The sequence below is a fragment of the Dipodomys ordii genome, unplaced genomic scaffold, assembly GCF_000151885.1.
Source record: "Dipodomys ordii isolate 6190 unplaced genomic scaffold, Dord_2.0 Scaffold8, whole genome shotgun sequence".
NCBI lineage: Eukaryota > Metazoa > Chordata > Mammalia > Rodentia > Heteromyidae > Dipodomys > Dipodomys ordii.
Genome location: NW_012267224.1, coordinates 2,899,027 through 2,916,211, shown reverse-complemented (window position 1 = coordinate 2,916,211; position 17,185 = coordinate 2,899,027). Strand labels below are relative to the sequence as shown.

Genomic DNA, 17,185 nt, shown 5'->3' with positions numbered 1-17,185 from the left:
ACTGTAGTCAAGTAGAGAGTCTTAATGAAAACAGCTACTTAAATTTCTTATTGACATGAAAGAAATTAGAATATACACACACACACACACACACGCACGCACGCACGTTCCTTTTGGTAGCAATCTGGTTTGACTGTAGTCAAGTAGAGAGTCTTAATGAAAACAGCTACCCTGTGCCTGACTGAAAAGTGAATAGAAGGCAGCAAGTACAAAGAAACAGTTCTCACTGAAATGAATTTTGAAAGTCAGAATGCTTTGTGAACTGAATACTGTTTACTCATACTGGCAAAAGCCATGGCTTATTTGGGGAAAAAGTTTGTTTTTTGACATAAGCTGCATAAACAGATTCAGATATTTACATTTTTTTCTAACAAAGAAGAGTGACTAAATAAATGAATAAATACAGTTTCATTAACTGATCAAATCTACAACATGAACCTCATAATGGGGGTCCTGGGTAGTTAGATCAGTCTGAAATAAATACTATTTTTAGAATAAGTAGAGAATAGGAAGAGAACCAGATGACTGTTTCTAGCCCTTCCTGAATCATCCATTCCTTTGGTTATTACTTACCATATGTGGATTATTACTTACCTTGGCAAAGTATTTTGAGATTCAAGTAAAATCTTACAATATTTATCACTATACAAACAATATTTCTATATAAATGCCTTTTACCTGATTTTTAAAATAAAAAATTTTAAGAGACTGCTATAATTTCCAGAGGGCCAACTAAAAAAATTATTACAGTAATGCTGTCTAACCTAAAAGGAAACTTGGGCATTATGGCCAAATGTGTGGAAAATCTGCCAGTCCTGTCCTCAAGGAAGTGTTTGCCATGGAGGCTTACATCCAAGTGAGGCAGTTCTGAAGCTAAACTCCCATTTATGGCTTCCATAAGATAAGACACAGATAAGACACGTAAGAAGGCTAACAAGTTCTCCTCTGAAAGCATGGAGATAAAACATTTTATCTTAATTCATAGTTACAATCTACAAATTTATTAGACTGATCAGAAGTAACAAGGTGATTGATTTTCTGATACCTAGCTTCTAAGAATTCACTAGCTTGTGACATTAACACAGTAGTATGCCAAACGGACTAGAGTTAAAAATGGAAGACGTCTAATAAATGAACAAATTCTGAAGTATTCTAGAGTTTCAAAACCACCTAAAAATCAGATTGGTATATGTGCTGTTTTCATGAGAACTCCACATTGCAGCACACTGCAATAAGCAAGTCCACCGATCTGAGAATAGGCACTAAAATTTTATATTCTCACTCTTTGCTTGCTAATAACAGCTTTTAGCAAGTAACCCAGGCTCAGTTTATAAATCTTGAACTTTCATTCCTTATGGTTTTGTAGTCACAAAATTGAATAGAAGATGTTACTGAGCATTTGGAGAAGCTAGATTCCAAACATGAAGTTAAATTCAGAGGATCTGAAATAGGAAACTGGAGCTACCACATCAAAATATAAAATACTAGTTTTTTAGTTGTCAATGGTTTCAAATGGTTTTGCTTGTTTGTTTCCGAAGTACACACACTTATGACTAGATGTAAACAAAGCACTAGCCACACATCTAAAATCTACCAAAGGGCACTGCTACTGCTGGCCTTCCTTCACAGCTTCAGGGAGATTCTAGAGGTCAGGAAAAAACACATTTTATTCAGTGTAGCAGAACTGTATAAATATCATGGTTACTGTTCACTTAGAGGAGGGTCTAGTTATGTTAAAGTACTTTCCTTCTTCTCATCCTACTTTCCTCCCTCAGTTTCTAAACATGGAAAAAGGAGAGGCAAAGTTTCAACCACAGACAGTTCAGCAGCAGTCTGCACCTGAAGTAGGAACCCTTTCCTTAGAATACCAAACAGGGAATCCTGCTGTGAGGAGCAAGAGGAGGGGCAGGAGCATGTGGGTGTTAGAAGGGGGAAGAAAAAGGCTCCTAGTTTTAGCAGAGAACTAACAGCAATGATTTTAATCAATCAGTATTAATACTAACCTACTTGATATATATGTTATTTTCAACTGAGACAAAAATAAAATGTATATGTAAATTATATACTACAGGTAAGACAATTGATCATGTATAGAGTAAGCAATCACAGTGCATGCTACATTACTTTTATTTAAAAATTATTTTTTCCCCAGACAATAAACAGAGGTCATATTTTCAAAGATACAGAAATAACCTCTATGAAAGTTAAAAAATCTGGACAGTTTAAAAGAGAAAAGTGTATTAAATAATCATTAGTATGAAAATACAGTCTTGAAGGTTAAGAGTGTTAGAATTTAAAACTTGCGCAAATCACATCAAGATATAATTCTTCTGTGAGGGTACAGACTGTATAAAAATCTGGATTTATTAATTACAACATTGATCAGTAAAACCCAATTAGAAACAATTATACCATAGCAAACAGAATGAATTACCTCGTCTTCGCCCATAACTCCTTGCTGCATGTAAACAAAGGACAAATTGTAAAATGTCAGAACTAAAAATAAGCCCACATATACAAGTATCTGTGATATGAAAAGCTGTGTGGGCATTTGGAAATTAATACCATTTTAAGATCTAGATAATATCACCATACTAATATTTGCATGACATTTTATCATTTGCAAAGCAATTATATACTTCTAGATATATTATACATATAAAACATGTCCTTACACATGTCATCTGAACCATATAAAACTGAATTAGAAAGAAATACAGTTAATCTTTATTCATATTTAAAATGTGTTTTATCAGATCATGAGAGCAATGTAAGAGCCATTTAAATAGTACCCTAAATAATTTTTACAAATAAATGAAAATTTATTGAAATGTATTTCTTTACTTACTATAACAAGTGGTCTGACAAACAGCTATTCAGATCAATCTATTCTACACCGAGTCATTCAGGAAAGCAGTGCTGAAGATACAGACCAAGAAGATGCACCCCCCTTCCAATCTGATACTATAAAGCCCATATAGCTCAGAAAGAATGTAAAAAAAAATCTGTGTTCGAACATGCTTAAAGACATGGTTGATGATACAGTACAACTACTAATGGTTTTTACTCTTTTGTTTGATGTATTTTTTAAGCGCCAACTAAGTATTTATGTGTCTACCTCTAAGGTAGAGGGATTCAGATATAAATTACTACTAATACCATAAAGAGTTAAGAGTAGATAGACTAAACTATGCTACTAGCAGTTTACATCATTCTTTTGAATGTTTCTTTATAAAAAAACTGTATAAATTTGATGAAACACATCTCCTTCCTCCAAATCTGATTATGCATTTTCTACCCTAGAAATAATATGGGAACTCAAACCAAAAAAAGACTGCTAAAATATTATGTTAATTCACATGGGATTTGGTGATTAATTCACATGAGATTTACTCAATATTGAGTAAATCTCAAAATATGTCTTAAAATTGTCAGAAATGTAGACTTCCCGAAAGTATAAAGCACAATATAAAATTAGTTCTGCTACATCCCTATCATTATTTAGCTATATAACCTATTGCACACTTCACCTGTCCTTGAGCTCCAATAAACTCAAGTCTGCAGATTTACTTCACAGCTTATCTGACCTATACACTGGTTTAAGGTGAAGGTCAAAGTAGAAAAAGCATTTAGAATTTTGTTAAGTCTTATATGAATGACATACTCTCAGAGCAAAGACAGATTTTTTTTTTTTTTTTGTCAGACGTCGGGCTTGGACTTGGCCTGGGCACTGTCCCTGAGCTCTTCAGCTTAAGGCTAGTGCTCTATCACTTGAGTCACAGCTCCACTTCGGCTTTTTCTGTATATGTGGTGCTGAGGAATTGAACCCAGGGCTTAATGTATGCAAGGCAAGCACTGGTACTACCACTAAGCAACCTCCCCAGCCTGCAATGAGAGATTTTTAAAAATCCGGTTAAGAAAAGTAATTTCAACAGAGATGTAAGAATAGGCTATAGAACAGAGAATTCCATGAAGTCTTATAGTAGTAACTAAGCCTGGAAATGGCTAACAGACCCCCAAACAAGACAGTATACAAGACTTGGGAGTTGGGCCTCCTACTTAGGGACCAAACATCACTGTGCATTTGCTTTTAGGAATTCATTTGTGGGAATAAAAAGTCAAAGATTTATGAGGCAAATGAAGCTACTTTCACAAAATTTAAGGTCAAGTAACAGATGATGACAAAATTCTAACATAGCATGTAACTCTACTTATTAAGAAAATTAATGACATCATAGCTAATTGATGTTCTACAGGTTTTGAACCCAAGCCTCATAATTGTTTGGCTGGGGCTTTACCACTTTATCCACAGCTCCAGTCCATTTTTTACTGGTTATTTTTGGAGCTTGAGTCATGTGGACTTTTCTGCCCAAGCTGTCTTTGAACCACCATCCTCTAGATTTCATTTTCCTAACTATGATTACAGATACACTGTTATATTCTTATCTAAGACTACATAATACAAAATAGCATTCAAAGAATCCAAGTTTTATAACATTTCTAAGCCCAAACATAATTATTTGGAAAATTCTTCCAACTATCTTAATATCTGAGAAAAAAATGTAAATTCCTGAAAAGAGATAATCTACTTATATTTTAAGACAATGCTCAGATTCTAAGTCCTATCTTACCAAAACACAGAAGTGACTGTAGAGGAAACTAAATTATGTCATACAAATAATTTATTATCACTGCATTACACAAATGTGTTTTCTACTAATGAGTCTATGTAAATTTTAAGGTATTTCATAACTATTACTAGTAACTTCTATTAAAAGATCATTAAGTGGCTTAAAAAATCTTTAATTTAGAATAAGATTTAGAAAGAAAAAAGGTATTAATTTGTATTTACATCATCAAATTTTAGGTATATATTTATTTTATAAAGCATACACAGAGTTGGCTATTTGAATATATATGTACATTTAATACATGTAGATTAAAATTTTGTTGTATTAACAATGTGCATAGCACGTGTTAAACATTTGATGCGTGCGCCTCTTTATACATTTGTAGATAATAATAAGGCTCTGAAACAACTTCAAGATCTCTGCTAAACTAGTGACTTTATAATTTGGTCTTGAGTTCCTAATGATGTTATTCAGGTTCTAACTCACAGTTACTAAGAAATACAAAAAAAGAAAAAGTTGGTGCTTTTACATTGCTAGTAGTGAGCTATGGGCTGTGATAGCTTAGTTACCACAAGGGCAGAAAGTGACTAACAAACAAATCAACTGAAAAAAAAATCAACTAGAAAAAGTAGTTTTCTTGATAAAAAAAACTCTAACAATTCTTAGTTTTTCAACTTATCATACATCCAAAAGAAATCTGCTTATTATCTACTCCTTCACTCTCATTAGCATAATAAAGATCTAATGACCTCAAAGCTTACTCTTTGCATTCCTTAGTATACTCTATTTAGAACATCTGCTTTCAGAAATACAATATTGCTTACTGCATAAATCTTCCTAGAAGATACATATAATTTCTTTCCCCCAATACAGCAAGATCTTGATTATTTGATTATATATACAGATGTAAGAAATCAATGAAAATCTAAATTTCTAATACTATTTCCCTTACCCCCAATACTTCTGCTAACTTTCCCCTCTTTTTGAAAAAGCATACTAATAAAAAAAAATCAAGTATTTTCTTTAGGAGAGGTGTAGAGAGTAATCCAAATAGGCAAATTGCTCATAACTAATATGGGAAAATTTTTAATGTCAACTATTGATAATTAATAAGGGCACAGTTTATACACTTAAAATAGAAGCATTCAAACTGGCATTCTAACTTCAGACACCTATAAGCTAGAGATGGGATTTTGATATGTTGTTCTAGCTGGCCTTGTACTGATAAGCTCAAGTAATCTTTCAATATATCCTCCTACAATTATTCCTGAAGAGTTCCTTGATACTAAACGTGTACACAACAGATACCATTGTTACAGAATCTAACTTCAACTTATTTGATAGAAATAGGATCCTCCTTTCAATTATGTTCATATGTCATTTTTATGCTTAATTTAAAAAAAACTGTAACTTCATGAGATATTGAATTAACAAAAGTTCAGAGTCAGGACTTCACAAAAAAAAACCCACAAAAAACCCTTCATTAATTTTATTTCGTATGTTCAATTTCCCTTGAGATTAAAAGCAGTATTTTAAGTTTAAGGTAGAATTGTAAGACCATACTTGCTGCTATCTGTTTGGCTCTTACTTATTTAGAACTATTTCTTTCAAAAGGATGCTAGTCTATAATTATTGTAGCATCACAGATTCCTATTATCAGGTTCTGTATTTCCTAAAAAATTACATGGACTGATTTTAATATGTATTTGTGTATCATCAAAATTCAGGAAATACTGTCTTGGAGACCCAATTTTTTCTTAATATAGCTTCTGTCAACTGTGACTGGTTAGGCTTCCTACAGTAACATGAAACAAACTTTATTTACTATGCATACTATCCTTCAAATAGATGAAAATATATCAGTTATGCCTTCCTTTCTTTTATATTCACAAGTTCCATGTGTCCACTGGACATAAGTTTTGACAAGTCATTTTGTCACTGTTCACCAGCTAACATTTACTTTCAGGAAGAATATAACTGTACAACGATAAATTCACTCATTCCTCACAGCCCTTGCTTCCAATATGATTACCAGCCTGTGCCATCATATCCAAAATAATAATTTCTTAAAATGTAACAACCCTTTCTTCCTTTTTATTTACTTTTCTTCTGCCCACTCATCTCTGACTAAAAAATACTTTTGAGTCACTAAGTATTGTGACTCTGTAAATATGTTAATATTTGTCTAATAGAAAACAGCTTTAATGAAATTTTCTTTCCCTAAGTGAAATTTACTGTCTAATTTCCCAGCTTGAAAAACACTTAGTGTGATTAGTACACTGACAGCTTATACCAAGTAACAAATTATACATACTTTGCAAACTTTATCTCCATTCTTAAAACGTGAGATCCTATTTCCATTTTATAGATAAGAAAATTTAGTGTGTAGTTACTTGTTCAATGGAAAACCAAGTCAATCAAGGAAAGCTTCTAAAATCTGTATTCAATTAAATCATAACCTTTCAGTGATTACACTAGTACATGCTTCAATTTTTAACTCTGCTATCTGTAAATAGCTACCGTTTTCATTTTTATCTTTCACTGGTTTATTTTGAAATGAGGTTTTGGTATGTTGCCCTAGAAGGTCTTGTACCAATAGGCTCAGCTGACTATAGTGTTATACTTTTAAAATGATTAACTTTTGTCTATGGGGGAGGTTCAGGAAACACGTTAAGACAATCACCTATAAAAACAATTAAAAATATAAAAATATTTAAATAAAACTTACCATTTAACATTAACAGATTGTCAGTTCCTGGATGTGGATAGCTCAATCGACCTTTAAAAATAGAGAAAGAGGAATTTGAAGAAAAAAAAATACAGAAAGAGGAATCTGAAGATCACATGACTACTTGATTATTTTTGTTTTGTTTTGTTTTGTTTTTTTGGTCGGTTGTGGGGCCTGAACTCTGGGTTTGGGCGCTGTCCCTCAGCTCTTCAGCTCAAGGTGAGTGCTCTACCACTAGAGCCACAGGCCACTTCCAGCTTTTTTGGTTTGTTTATGTGGTGCCTCATGCATGTGAAGCAAGCACTCTACCACTGGGCAACCTTCCCAGCCCTATTTCAAAAGCAAAGGGGGAAAGAATGCAGAAGAATAAAATAAAATTGGGCACTGTATATTTCTTAAGATTTAAAAAGCTAAACTTCAACTCAAGAACTACCTTACCTTTGAAAATTGAAAATAGAATGAAAAGTCTTATTGCCTAGATCAAAAGATCACATGATTGGAAAGCAACAATACAGTACTGTCAACTTGTTCTTTTGAAATGAAAAAACAATGTAGGCATCAGTACTCTAGTCCTCCAAACTCAATATAGGATATTGAATTTTCAAATTCTTTGGATTTTCTCTACAGATGTCTTTTGCAAAAAACAAAACATACTAACAAAAACCCAAACAAAACTTTGTAAGAATTTGCATTTCTAAATTAAAATCAACAAAAATTTTAGAACAAAAACTCAACATGGATTTTTAATAAGTCAAATTTAAATAAATAAGTTTAATGAGCCAGGCGCCGGTGGCTCACATCTATAATCCTAGCTACTCAGGCTGAGATCTGAGGATCACGGTCAAAGCCAGCCTGGGCAAGAAAGTGCATTAGACTTTTATCTCCAATAAACCACTAGAAAACCAGAAGTGGTGCTGTGGCTCAAGCGGTAGTGCGCTCGCTTTTAGCTGAAGAGTGCAAGGACAGCGCCTAAGCCCAGAGAGTTCAAGCCCCATGACCGACCAAAAAAAAAAAGAAAGAATTTTAATGAAAATATTTAAGCATATTGTTATGGCAGTTATTGAAAATTTAACTTGTTTATAGCATTTGTAACTTGTTTAAAAATAAGAAATAAGAATTGAAAATACCAAAAGCTTAGGAACAGTATATCCAAGTATTTTTTTGACTCAGTTTTCATTTTATATTTACAAATCATTATGATTTACATATCATTTTGTATTTACAAAATGCAAAGGGACCACAGTATTGTATAATATTATATAATGATATGCACAGAACACAGTGTGTTTTTTTTTACCTAATGTTTTTATATCACTGAACTGAATGCCAATAACAAGGAGGATCATTATTTTGAGCCATTGAAAGATAGGATTTTTCTCTGATCCTGAATCTCTGGGAGATTATATTAGAAAGCAACTTTCGGCATAAGCTACACAATACAGTAACAAGATACCATGAGGTAGCCTAAATGGTAAAGAGAAAACACCAAGGAGCAGTATCTGCTTTTACTACCTCAGCAAGTAATTTATAAAAGGTACAGGACAGAGTGTACTGGCTTCTCTTTTAGCTATGAAGTTAATTTGATCATCTACTAATACAAGAATGAGTGACATAATCTGATCTTTATCTTAAAAGCACATACAAATACACATATATACACATATGAAGGCGATATAGGTATTTACACACTTAGCCCGAGATCTAATTTAAATAGCTAAGACATATTTGGACTTCAGAGTTAATATAGTTAAAATAAGTTTTACTCTCCCCCCCAAGGACAATTAACCATATTTTATATATTCCTACATTTCATAAAACAAGAAACTAGTTACCTAAATGACCGCTTAAATAAAGCTCACAAACTCTAAAAACAATTAGAAGAATATGTAGAAGAGGAACAAGACACAAAGAGCCAGGAAACCACTTTCCTAATCTGAATTTCAGTTAAGATGGTTCATTACTTGGAAATTTCATAGTTTACTTGGGAAATATGACTATTTCTAAAGCATCTTATTTCAGATTATGAAAATTAGAGAACAATTTAAGGCCATCTAAAAAATACTATTGTTTCTGACTTGAGACAGAAACTAACAAATCCCTATGAAAGTGGCAATAAAACACATAAAACACATTGCAATTTAGTGTAACAGGTTATGTTACTGACAGTGCAGGATGCGAAGGGTACAAATATAAGGAAGATACAGTCTTTCTTAGGATGTGCTAGCACAGGCAGACAAACATACAACCTTAATGAAATCAAAGGGATTCAGGCAAGACTTCCTAGAAAAAATAAGCCAAGCCAAGCCTTTTTCCTGAGGCCTCCTTTCACTTGCTACATTATATCTATCTAGCAAGTTCACTGTTCATTTTATTTATCCCAAGATGCAGGTAACAACTAATCTTTTTGACATCTTGGCTCTGAATAGATTTAAAAGGAGTACCAAATATGTAAAATTCAAAATAAAAAAAGCCTCCAAGGTGAATTAAGTAAGCAAATTTAGACTCAAATTATCCAATTACTTTTCCTTTATTCAGTATTAGTATACTTTCTAAGTTAACTGTTGCTATTATTAAATTATTCTAAGAACTTGCCAACCTGCCAAGATCTGAATCTCAGCAGTTTGGCTTGAAGATATCTTAACATTGTACTCACACAATAACATAATGTAGGGAAGGTAGGGAGGCCCATAGGACAAGTTCACTTACCAATGAGTCAGAAAGTGATCACACAATACGTAACTTTTTATCTTGAATATGAAAAATCCCACAAGCTTCAAAACAAACTTTTCCCTGTTGTCTAGAAGGCTTGTGGTACCTACAACCATTTTCTTTCTAGTTACATGCTCGTGGTGCTGGATGTGTGGCACATCCACAGGCACAGAGAGAGCTGCCTAAGTAAAAACTGAATTTCTTCCCTCTATTGCAGCTGTGACTTAAGACCTTGCCAGTAAGTTGTAAAATACAATTAGTGTGTAATTCCTATAAGTATCCTTAAAAAGAGAGGGAATTTTCTTGGTTTTTGCTTTTTGGAATACAAATAGGATATCAATACTGAAAAAAGCCATCTTAGTCTAGGAGGCAAAAACTGGGTATTAAGGATAACAAAAGAAGAAAAAGGGAACTTAAATCATGCAGTGTTAAGTTTCTATGAGAGAGCCGTCTTTCTCAATTAATCTTCAGTGTTTGCTCTTAACCCAGAAGAACCTAAGCTGACAAATGAAGTCCGTTAGCAATGATTTTTTTTTTCTTCTGTGGCCCAGGTTGGTCTTGAACTGATGATCTTCCTGCTCATTCTCCTTGTTGATTACCAGCATGTCTCATCTTTTCACAATCATTTTAGTACAACTATGGATAATGAGTATGTAACCACTTCTCAAGTCCTTATTTTCTTAATTTTTTTTTTTTTGCCATCCTGGGGCTTGAACTCAGGGACTGGTCACTGTCCCTGAGCTTCTTTTTGCTCAAGGCTAGCTCTCTACCACTTGAGCCACAGTACCACTTCCAGCCTTTTCTGTTTATGTGGTGTTGAGGAATCGAACCCAGGGCTTCATGCATGCTAGGCAAGCACTCTACCACTAAGCCACTGGGAACAGTCTTTATTTTCTATTAAGAGAACATTTAATTTAAAATAATTTTGAAAAATGTGTGCCTTAAGGTGTCAGTGACAAACTAAGAAACTTATAGTAACTTAAATATTGCTTTATTCATCTAATATGATTTAAACTAGTAATTTGTATTCAAAAGCTATTGTTCATTATTAGCCACAGTAGATATATACTAAACAATTAAAAATATTAAGAGGCTAGTACCTGTAGTGGCTCATGTCTGTATTACTAGCTAGTTGGGAGGCTGAGATTATTGCAATTATACTATGAGGCCAGTCTGAGCAAAAAAAGTTCACAAAACTCCCTCTCAATAAAGAGGTAGACATGGGAGTGTGTGCCTGTTTATCCTAACTAAAGCCTAACGCAAGTAGCCCTTCCCTGGGTAGGACCTCAAAAATTTCCAGAAAAAAACAGGGCTGGAGATATGGCTCAGCAGTTAAGAGACTAGATCAAGGACTGGATTTCAAACTCTAGTACTACAAAAAATAAAAATAAACTTAAATCCTAAGAAATTTAACAACTAGATACAACTATACAGATTATTACTTAGGCCAAATTAATGTCCAGATTACATCTGGCTCCTTACATCATTATAACTGTGTTGGCTTTTGCTGCTCTTGAAATGTGACAGGCACTTGCCATTTCAGAATCTTTCTACTTCTGCTTAGAACCCATTTGCCTAGATACGGTTAAAGCTTGTTCTCTTTACTTCATTCAGATCTGAAATAGATGGCGTCACAAGTCATCCTGCCAAAATACCAGCTTGTCTTTCTTCCTTTCACTATCTCTGTAATAACCACCTTTTTATCACCTAACAGTTTCTTATTGCTACATTTTAGAAAATATAACACCTCCAAGTGCAGAGACTGACTCTTATTCTTAACTATATTTCTGAAATCAACAACAGAACCTGGCACATAATAGGTTTTCGAATATTGAAATGTTGAATTGGTAATAAGATTTTATTTCAGCTAATTTTCTAAATCCCTAAGTATTATAGGAGTAGGAGAAAAAAGAAAAAGTCCTTTTCATTTTTTTTCCAAAATTAAATTTTTCTCTCCTTTATAACTATTTTCACTAGTAAAAACAATTTCCTTTATTCTTGACTTCACTTACTACAATGTCAGTTACAGTTATAAGCATGGGCTGGAACTAGTAAAAGACTAGAAAATCACAGAAATCAATAATTTGTAAGTTTTAAATTGGGTGCTGCTCTTGAGTAGCCTCAGGAAAACCTCACATTGGCCTGCCTGCTGTGTCCTGTCTAGGACACGACTCATCCCTTTGTTTGACATATCCATACGCTGAACGTAATGGTGACAGAGTGCTCATATAAATAGCATTCAATCCTACCTAAGGAATCAGACATACACTGAGGTTCCTAAAGAGTGTAGCCTGTAGATGAGAAAAGTGAATTCCAAAGCTCTAATATGATTAATAATGAAATTAATTTGTCTTCAGTGAGGAGGTAATTGCTAAAGAACAAACATTATCATGCACTTTGTCAGTATTTTTTAAGAGAAATCTAAACACCTAAGCCATATAGTATAAGAACATAGGTTAGAATTAACCAATTAAAAAGGGAGGCCATATGACACAGAGGTTAAAAGTACAAACTCGAGTTACAAATTCTTCTTCACTTGTTAGCAGTTGAAACTTGGGCACTGATTGCTAAACGCAAGCCATGGTTGTCCAACTATACAGTAAGGGTCAATATCTCCATGTTAGTTGAGGAACTAAATCATATCAATGATGTATGATAAATGTGGTAGGTATAATAATCACTCTTCCCAAGTAGCCTTAATGGAAGAGAGCTAATAGTTCTTTATGTGCTTAAAATAAAGCATTGCCCTACTGGTTCTGGTAGACTCATCATCTACATTTCACCTTTATTTCTGAATCTAAAAATTTCATAAAAAGTCTGGTAAAATCCACTTAAGAGTGTGGTCATTACCAACCTTGAATAACTCCAATCTCTGCTCAGATCCAAGGGGCAGGACAGTCATTCCTGACCTCACTCCCAAATCTCAATGCATGCCTCATAAAAGCCTAAGAATGAGATCATACAAATGTAGAAAAGACCCTTAGATCCAAAGTACCATACCCCAAGAGAGCAACAGAATTATTCCTTACTTCTATCTAATAAATATCAATCTATGTTAGATTCAATTGAAATTAATCTAACTTACTCTTAAACCAGGATCGTACCATAATTTTTTCACTTACCAATACAAAAAGTTCTAGGTTTTTATCCAATCAATACTATAAAATATAAAAAGAAACACCAAGAAATGCAATACCAAAATGTTTCTTTCAAGTAAAAATAGTCACAAAAGCAAAAACAATAAAAAACTAAATTTAAGTCATTAATCATCAAACAAGATAATATACTATCATGTATTCTATAATATAATTAACATGTAATTAATATTAAAACTAAGATGAACGAAAGCCTGCAAAACTTGCACTGTAAAGGGGGTTTAAATGAAAATAATGCTGACTGTTGTTAAGAATAACAAATAAGCAAATAAAGATTACCAGTGGTAATAAAACCTGTGAAAAGGTTAAAAACAGAAAGTCCCTTCTTTATAATAGTGCCACATAACCATCAATTTTTGTATGGTATTCTATAAATTATGAGCTATTGGCACTACTATAAATAAGTGTGTTAGATGACTTTTAACTAAGGGGGTAATACATCTGAGATATGATGTTTGGTAAGGTCAGTGTATTTAATGAGTTTTTGACTTACATTATTTCCAACTTACCCTAAGTTTAGGAGAATATGTAATTATAACTTTAAAAACAAATGTATTAAATGTATCCTATAAGAATATAGACGAAGCTGAATTTCATTTACAAGTTCAAAATAGTGTAACTGCAGTGGAACTGTTGCACAGTGTCTTCCATGCATGATATTCTATGGCCATTTTCTAAATTTCTAAGTAAGTATTAATTAAAAATCTGAATGGTTACATATAAGTTTAGTTATGTAACCAACCATCTATTGAGATACCCCTATATTTGCTTGGTATTATCATAAATGCTGATTCAACACAAATGAAAAAACAGACATAGTCACTATTCTCATGACTAGCTTGGTTTAAAAGATAAAAGACAGGGGGCTGGGAAGGTGGCTCAGTGGTAGAGCGGATGTCTTGCATGCCAGAGGCTCTGGGTTCGATTCCTCAGCACCACATTAGCAAAAAGAAAAAAGCCAGAAGTGGCGCTGTGGCTCAAGTGGTAGAGCGCTAGCCTTGAGCTGAAGAGCTGAGGGACAGCACCCAGGCCCAGAGTTCAGGCCCCATGACCGGACCCAAAAAAACAAAAAAACAAACAAAAAGATAAAAGACAAACCATATTAAACTACTATACAGTAAGTGAGAAAGGTACTGATAAAAGGAATCAAATTTTCTAAAAAACAAAAAATTTCTAATACAAAATAACTTATACTTGGTAAGGTTATATAAGGGAGTCTTCTCTGAGAAAGTACAAGTAGACTAGGGATTACAGAGACTTCCAATTGAACACAAAATACTGAATGAATGTGTTCTCTAACATGGCTAGGCATCTAGGTCTACAGTTCCTAGATAGAAGACTGGAAGACACATATTCACCTCCTCCTCCCAAATCACAAGAAATAACCTAGATACAGACACTGTATGAGTCTCACATGACTAGCAGTCAATGCTAATGAATAAATCTAACTACATATATAGTTTCTAAATCTCTGCTTTTATATTTATCAATAAATATGCAAATATGAATGCATAGTAAAAATGCTTATAAAAGCCTCTAAATAAGGAAAAAATAGAAAAGAGGATATTAAGGGAAGTATAGAGTGAATGGGAACAATAATCTTCAAATGAAAAATAATATTAATGAAAGTAAGCAATGATAGAAAATTCCTGGGCCTTGACCTAAAGTGGCTGGGTACTGTCCTTAAATTTCTTTGCTCAAGATCAGTTTGCACCAAGGCTCCACTTCCTGCTTTTTGGTTAGCAAGAGTCTCATGGACTTTCTTTCTTGGACAGGCTTTGAACCATGATCTTCAGATCTCAGCCTCCTGAGTAGCTAAGATTATAGGTGTGAGCCACCTGCACCAAGCTTCTCTCTAATTTTATTTTTGGCAGGTGAATGAAAAATACTCCATTCTTAGAAATGCATCTCTCTGTCATAGGAAGTAAGGGCCTTCTAAGAGTGGCGATAACTGCTTTGCATATTTATAGCTGGCATTTGTTTTTTTCTATTGTATTTAATCCATGTATTATACTTTCACAATTTTTCATATTTTTTTTTGCTCTCTGCCAGCACTTCTCCACATGTGCTCTACACAATATGCAATGCACATCAGGGAGTGGTCTCAAGCCTGTATGGTTAACATGTCCTCAGTTTGACAGCCTCTGCCTTCTCAAAACTTAAACTTTCTTATAAAAATTTCTTAATTCTAAAATATATCTCTTCTCAATAAGAAGCAAAGAAATGTATGCTAATTATTTTGTAACTCTACTTTTAACTAACTGTTAAGGCCAATGGGATACAGGAAAGCATCAAGAATTTGATCTTGCAACATCCACTTAGCACTTTAAAGCAGTAATTTCTTATTTACTCGCGTTAAATTCCCTAAGATAAACAGAGTTTCTTTCTTCAGGAGCCTTAAAAATAGGAGTTTAGCAATTAGAAACTTAAACAACACACAGACACAGACACAGACACACACACAGACACACACACACACACCTGATACTAAACACACACACACACACACACACACACACACCTGCAACCATACCTCTTGGCATAAAATCACATTCTAAACATTTCCCTGAGTTTCCTCTAATTGTTCAGTAAACGCTGGTAAAGTCATGATCTGTTGAGACAGATCTTCTCCCCATCATACTCAACTCAACTTTTATGAGTTGAAATTTTTTTGTCCTTATACTCTGAGAAGGTTATAAGTAATTTTTGGTAAAAATGAATGCATTTTGGCTTCCTTATTTGGCTTCCTTCATCCCTCATATAAACTTGGAACTTCCACTAATTAAGCACTTTACATTGCTCTCTGCAGTATTTCCAATACTATGACAGTTATATGTATATTATGTTTTGCAGGTTCTGTCTCTCTTCCCAGTAAGGTATATATTACATGTAAATAGAGTCCATGTCTTTCACATACAATGTAACAGCCAAAAACTGTTGCAAAATATGGGCACACTTAGTGGGATTAAAATGCACACCCGAACTGGGGACAGACCCTTCTTAACTGGTATAGACCATAATTATTTGTTGTTGTTGTTGGCTGTGGGCTTGATCTCAGGGCCTGGGCAATGTTCCTGAGCTTTTTTGCTCAAGGCTAGTACTCTACCATTTTCATGACACGGTGGCACTTCTAACTATAAAAAATTTAAGGTGAAACATGGAGTTTCCCTACTGACCTATAAAAATAACTGGGGTGTAGGAAAAGGAAACATTTCAGGTATAAGTGGGAATAAGAAGGTGCTTCTATCAGTATAATCACTGTTTTCAGTAAGGTCGATAACCTGATACTTTCTTCCCATTCTAAGTATTACTTCACTGGTTTTCTTTTTTTAAACTTTTACTGGCTTATTTCTTTCTTTAGAGTGGGATTAGATGGTGAATTGATAGGCATACCTTTGGCTTTTTAATATCCAGCCAACATGATGGCTTCCACAGATTATTGTCTCCTCCCATTCACATCTCGTAAAAAGCAGGGCTGACAGACCTCTGAGACTAGGGCACCAAAGACAAGGAGGGGTTTACACTGAGCTGCATCACTCCCCGTATGAAATACCAGCAGCTAAGTGGCAAGATGCTTTGGCAGCCCTGAGGAGAAGCCCATACAGCAGTGGGCTGAGTCCTTCCGTCAGCAGCCTTACCCCAACTTGCCAGCACATGAGTGGGCCACCTGGCGAAGAAATACTTCAAGCCAGATGGGAAAACAACAGGTTCAGCCAATTTCTTTTGACTGCTATCTCATGAAAGATCCTTTAACCAGAAATAATCAGTTAATTTGCTTCTTTAATTCTAATATACAGAAATCATATAAGGTGATAAATGTTCATTGTTTTAAGATGTTAAACTTTGGGGTACTTTGTTTTGCAAACACTAATATGAAGAGAAAAAAGAAACTCAGTTTAAAATTTTAGCCTTCCCTTGTTTTTTTTTTTTAACATGAGATCACTTAAATAAAAGGAAGAAAT

At 34.0% G+C, this 17,185-nt stretch overlaps 1 protein-coding gene across 8 annotated transcripts in view; it reads right to left on the bottom strand.

The window, feature by feature from the left end:
• Positions 1–17,185, bottom strand: part of Cpeb2 (cytoplasmic polyadenylation element binding protein 2) — a 46,939-nt gene that overhangs the window by 18,626 nt on the left and 11,128 nt on the right. For 3 of the 8 annotated variants that reach the window (XM_013009066.1, XM_013009063.1, XM_013009069.1), the window contains 2 exons: positions 7,360–7,410; positions 2,435–2,458 (listed from right to left, as the gene is read on the bottom strand). The exons of 1 other annotated variant lie outside the window; for it this stretch is intronic. In XM_013009066.1, the coding sequence (XP_012864520.1) occupies positions 2,435–2,458; positions 7,360–7,410 (75 nt within the window). Of the gene's footprint in view, positions 1–2,434; positions 2,459–7,359; positions 7,411–12,922; positions 12,985–17,185 lie in introns of those variants that run through there. 4 more of the 8 variants (XM_013009064.1, XM_013009070.1, XM_013009071.1 and 1 more) reach the window with 2 other exon arrangements.